Source organism: Gavialis gangeticus, unplaced genomic scaffold (assembly GCF_001723915.1).
Source record: "Gavialis gangeticus isolate Ggan-Ray unplaced genomic scaffold, GavGan_comp1, whole genome shotgun sequence".
Lineage (NCBI taxonomy): Eukaryota > Metazoa > Chordata > Crocodylia > Gavialidae > Gavialis > Gavialis gangeticus.
The window spans coordinates 4,879,481-4,885,402 of NW_017729031.1; the positions used below are offsets into that span (position 1 = coordinate 4,879,481).

Below are 5,922 nucleotides of genomic sequence, written 5' to 3' on the forward strand. Positions count from 1 at the left end.
CAGGGAAATAGGTGTGTGCATAAGGATGGCTAAGTCCCACAGCTTTACTCAGGCAAAAACTATGAATAGTGTGTATTAGATGCCAGGGGGTAAGGATTATTTTGAGTTTTATCCCGGTAGCTGCCTCACGAAGAGGGGGTTTGAACCCGCCAGAAGGAAGAGAACAAGCCAGGGGTGTTGTTTAATAAGATGGGTGCTTCCTTAGCCAGAAAGGGGCTCTGGATTTTAGCTTGTGCGCTTGCTCCCAATGAGGAAAAATGTTCCCAGTGTTATTTTTCCATTTTATACAAAGAATATTAAATGCAAGGTGCAATGGGTCAGCTTTATGAGAAGGGCTGGAAAGGGTTTTGGATAATTCTTAGCCCATGACCTGATGGCTTGAGCAATTTGTTGGAAAGCAAGGGATGCAGGTTCAAACTCCCTTTAATTGAGAGGTGTCAAAACCTGGGTCTCCCACTCCCTGAAGAAGTTTCCTACCCACTACTGAGGGAAAAGAGCCACTCCCCTCTTCCTCCATGTTATTTCTGACAGGTAGGTGAACAGGCTGATTTTACGTCAGCCAGTGGAAAAATAGAAACCAAAGCTGTGCTGAAGTGTCAAGAACTCGAGTTAGATGTCTGTGGACATGGCCTCTAAGGCTCGGTACAGATGTTATACCTATCATGCATTAAATGGGCAGAAAGCGCTCTAAAGCCATAGCTGAACACACATTCACAGTTCATAGAGCACTTGAAAATGCGAACTGCATTCTAAGTTAACCCTTGATGGATGTGGTATTAGACAAAAGCACTCTACGTTAGAGTGCTTTTTTGAACACATGTGACCCATCATGCTTCTTGTTAGGCTGCATTCCAACTCCATCGCAGGTGGCTGAGTGTGGTGCTGTGCTCCCGCCTTGGGCAGAGCTCATTTGCTGGGCCCAGGCACCACAGTGGCCCACCCCCTTGGCTGTCACTGACCCAAGCCAGTAACAGGCTCTGATCCCAGCACTGCACACTCCTTCCAGCCAGCTGTGAGCCACAGCCTGGCAAGTAGTGGGGTAGGGATGTCTCTGTCCTCACAACCAACTCAGCTCCACAGTGTGCCGCAGCCCAACTTGGGGGGGTGGGGGAGGGAAGGGGTCAAGGGTCTCTCTCCCTGCAGCTGCCCTGGCCCATGGCATGGTGCAGCCCATCCAGGATGGAAGGGGTTTGGGTTCCTGCAGCAGCTCCAGTGCGAGTGCACGCTGCAGCCCAGCTGGGGATAATGGGGGAAGGGGTCCAGGGTCTCTCTCCCTGAAGCTGCCCTGGCCTGGAACCTGGGCAGGGGGAAAGGGTCTGGATCCCTGCAGCAGCACCAGCATTGGGGCATGCCACAGCCTGGCTGGGGGGAAGAGGTCTGGGTCCCAGGACTAGGGCATGCTGCAGCCTGCTGTCACTCATGGAACAATGGAAGGGGTGGGGACAGGGACACACTGCTTCCCCACACAAGGAAGTCAATCAGGGATGGTGAGGGAATGTCCAAAAACCTAGGGATCCTGTGGGGCATGCATGCAAAAACACCCCCAAGCTGCTGACCTTGGCCAGTGCTGGGAGGCTTTGAGAAACCCCACTCAACAGTGCACATGTGTTCTGTTCAGTCCCACTCTAGTGCTTTAAGTAAAATGCAATAGAGTGCCATCTGTACTTAGCCTAAGTGCATAAAGTGAAATAAGGTTAGGACTGCACACACACGTGCACAGGAAAACACCCAGCATAAAGGTGACCGAGAATGGGGCTTCTGAAACTGCTCTTGGGACTGGGGTTAGAAGCACCTTCCCTCTAATCCAAATGTTTTGGTAACCAGTGAAAGTTACCAAAACATTTGGCTCTGTTCTTCCATTTTATGAAACCACTCCGGACCTGGGATTCAATGTAATATAATTCACAAGGCTGTGACAAGTTAGGGTCAAATTGTTTCTGCAAGATTCATGAGCAGTAGGTGTCCATATTGTAAAAACAGCTCTCTCGCTGTTTTACTCTCTACAATGGGCACTCCTTTCCCTGAAAAGTATGACGCATTTCAAAGAATACATACTTAGCATACTGTGACCTATGCATCCAGTAAAGGTATGATTTTGGGGGGGGGGAGGGGGAGGGAGGAAGCTGTAAATGCCTGTTATACAAAATTTTTTGTTTCCTATGAAAATATCTTCTAATATTTAGACTACCTAAAGATTGTTCCGCTGTGCATATTGGCATGCAGGCAGAATAGGAGTGCAGCAGACCACCTTCACACCATAGGGTTCCTTCCTGTGCATGTGAAATAAGACCTAAAGAACATCTGTCTGGTCACCTTACAAAGGCAGATGAAATGAAGAAGAGGCTTGTAAAATATACACACCAGTGAACTAGACATAGCATTCTGTGTTGGACACAGATACGGCACAATGTACTCTTTTCCCAGAGCAGCAGCACAATTATCACATAGTCCTTCTGATTTCTCAGCTATGTAATTCCCCTTGTTTGAGGCTAGGCTAGACTATAATGTCACAATCAAGCTCTTAACCAATGTTGTAAAATGAGTATTATAGTAACTTTTTGCAGCTGTTATTTCACTGTGACATTTTTCACATGTACTTTTACTTTTGTATTCTTGAACTCCCATTTTGCAATTTTATATATATTTTAGCTAGTATTTAAGTAAATTATTCACTTCTTATCATTCATCAGGAGGTCTTTGCAAGTGCTCCAGGGTGTGGGAGAGGGAGAGGAGAGCACTTTCATTAAAGCAGCTCTTTGGAATCTAATTAAAATGCGCACAGCATTTTGTGTATTCAGTATGCAACACTTCAAAACAGCAGTGGGGGTGCTTTAACTAAAGCTCATGTGACAAGATTTAAAGCGCCCTCGCCACCATTTTGAAATATAGGGATGCTGGATACACGCGATGCCAAGGCTGCTGAAGCATTCTAATTAGAACGTGTCAGAGCAGGCATCAGGCATGTATACAAGTTCCCTTTTTTCCTATCTGTGTGATTGATGTCAATGGGTAATCAATGTATATATAAATATTTACATGTGCCAAACCAATCTTTTGATGTGCTGCTGAAATATAAAAATTATAAATAAAAGGAAGACCTTCAAATGTATAGTTCAAATGTATGCATATCAAAGGTAGAATTTGGATGCAAGTGTTATCTAAATACAAACTACTTTCAGAAAATACGGGCCAGATCTTCAAGAACAATATCTGAAGGGGTTGGGCACACAATTAAGTATAAAATACACAGCTATTCCTTGATTCTTATGGGACTAAGTGCTGCTGTGGTCCAAGGAGCAATTTAAAACTTGAAACTGCTCTAATCTGCACTGGCTCTAACAACCTTCAAAGGAAGAGGTTGACTTGGACGTGGATGACTTGGCCACATTCCATTTTTTCAGATTTAACAGATCCAAAAAGTGCAGCCTCCAACACTTATTTATGCCCTTTTTCTGGACAGGCAATACATTTTTCTGTTTAAACCCCCTCCCCCCCAACAAAATAGAAAGATTTGGCACTTGAAAATTATGTGAAGGAATGAAGAAATCCATCTTTCTATTCTCTGTAACTCACTCTCCTTCTTTCCCTCCTCCCCCCCCGCCAAGGGTCTAGCTATATGTTCAAATTAAAGCTGGATAGAAACCTAGTATAGAGATGTTACACATTTTAAGAGCACTAACTGTATAGGTGGGTGGCTCTTTTTATAGCTAGATAGTCATTTTATCATGTGATAATTACTTTGCACATTTGGCTGGTTTTAATTTATTAAGTGACTAACCAGTTAATTGTCTGATCAGTACTTTGCACTTATGGCCAATCTTACTTTGCACATGTGGCTGGTCTACATTTATTGCATGATTAACCAGTTAATTGCATAACGTATGTAGTGTGTAGCACGGGTACATATGCACGTACACACACATACACACACACATGCACTCAGGCACAATATATTTCTTTAGTTTTTTTAAAAAACTCAGCATATCCCAAATTAATTATAAAAATGATTCTTACCTGGGGATATTATATAGAAAAAGTCTTTAAACTCATCCATCCAGACCTCTGCTAGTCTCCTATTGTTTTTGTTGATCACATGACCCGTACCACCAGGAAAAGTATATGGGGTTGCCTTTCGGAATACATGTCCAACATGAGAACATGTTACAATCTCCAGGGAGCCTCCACACTGCCAAATCTGAAATCAAAGGATTTAAAATTATAAGCAAAACCAAAAGAAACAAAAAATAAGATAAAGAAACCTTGCATCTTCTTTTAAAAGCAGAAGCCTGGCCTGTGAAAATGATGAACGGCTGTCTCCAATTATCAGCAGATATCCAAATGATGCAAAAGAAGGTGGTTTGAGCCCAGAGAGGGATGTTTGTTGTGATGTTCCCTTTACGGATAAAATTGAGATTTTTTTTTTTGGTGAAATTAGAGCACAAATGGCTTGATATCAAAACAGGGAGGAGGCATCAAATGAGATTTTGCATGAATCTGTCCTGGATCTAATATTGTTCAAAATCCTTACTAATAACTTGGTAGATGGAAATGAACATATATACTCATATATAATTCCATTTTATTATTAAGCTAGGTGGGTCAGCAGACATGATAGAAGTAAGATTAAAAAAAACTTTGATAAATGGGAAAATTGCATAAAGATTAATTGGATGATGTTCAGCAAGAACAAATACAATGCATTATACATAGGAAGAAACAATTGAATCCATAAATACATACAGGAACATAATTCAACAACACAGTTTTGTCACAAAAAAACTAAAAGCATATGTATTAAAGGAGTGTCATATGTCACCAAAATTGAATCCTTCACTCTGTTCATCAATGGTAAGGCATCATTTGGAGTATTGTGTTCAGTTCTAAACACCAAACTTCAAGGATGATATGAACAATTTAGAAAGAGTTCAGCGGAGGAATAAAAATCATCTGAACTCTAGAAAACATCACATGGAAGGGAAAGTTTGAGGAACTGGAATTATTTAGTCTGTACAAGGGAAGACTGAGAGCAGACTAGATAACTACTTTCAAAATGAACAGGATTGCTACAAAAAAAATGGTGAAGTGTTTGAGTGCAGGTTAGATGAACATTTTGCTGGGACTGTTTGAACAGGAATGACCCTGCTATGAGGAGGAAGCTGAAGTAGAAGCCCTATTTTTCTATGATTCTTTTAATCTCAGAAGTGAATCATTTAAAGTCAATTTTAAGGCAATGATATAGCATGAGCCAAAGTCACTCAGTGTAAAGAAGGTGCAACACCATTGCGTCAGAAGAATTTCTGAATTCTAATAAATTCCTCTTTTTCTCCGGTGAAAATTCATGAATCCTTCCTTTCCTTCACCATTCAGCTGATTTTGGTAGAAAAAATTACTTCAGCTCTTGACCTCACTTGCCAGTTTTGAAGTGGCACCTTGGTAGACTGCCGAGATGCAAGGAGGAGTAGAAAGGAATCATACCTCTCTGAACAAATTAGTCTCTAAGGCGCCATCCTGCCCTACCCTCTGCCTAAGCTTACAACAGAAACTCATTTGCAACCTTTACTAACACAGCATAATTCAGTTACCTAATTTCAGAAATTAAGACATTTAGTAGTGCCACCCTTCCAATACAAAATTCCTAATTTTTCTTTTACCTGTCAATTACAAGAGCCTAAGTCTTTAGTGTGGTTACTACAATCACATATTTCACATTTTTCCATGTATTTTATATTGCCTTTCTATACACCCTTCAGAACTCCCTTTTCCACATTACCATATTATGTATGTACCCGTTTCTCTGTTGACCCTTATCTCCTTTTTTATTGCAGTAGTAGCACTCCATTTCCTTCCCTGCAATGACCATCCATATTTTTCCTCCTTCTTGTGCCCCCCCCCCCCCCCCCCCCCCCGCGCTCCTCCAGTCTT

At 41.9% G+C, this 5,922-nt stretch overlaps 1 protein-coding gene across 1 annotated transcript in view; it reads right to left on the minus strand.

The window, feature by feature from the left end:
• GALNT13 (polypeptide N-acetylgalactosaminyltransferase 13) overlaps positions 1-5,922 on the minus strand; it is a 259,112-nt gene that overhangs the window by 194,260 nt on the left and 58,930 nt on the right. The window contains exon 6 of the mRNA XM_019522794.1: positions 4,015-4,195. Coding sequence (XP_019378339.1) covers positions 4,015-4,195 — 181 coding nt within the window. The remainder of the gene's footprint in view (positions 1-4,014; positions 4,196-5,922) is intronic.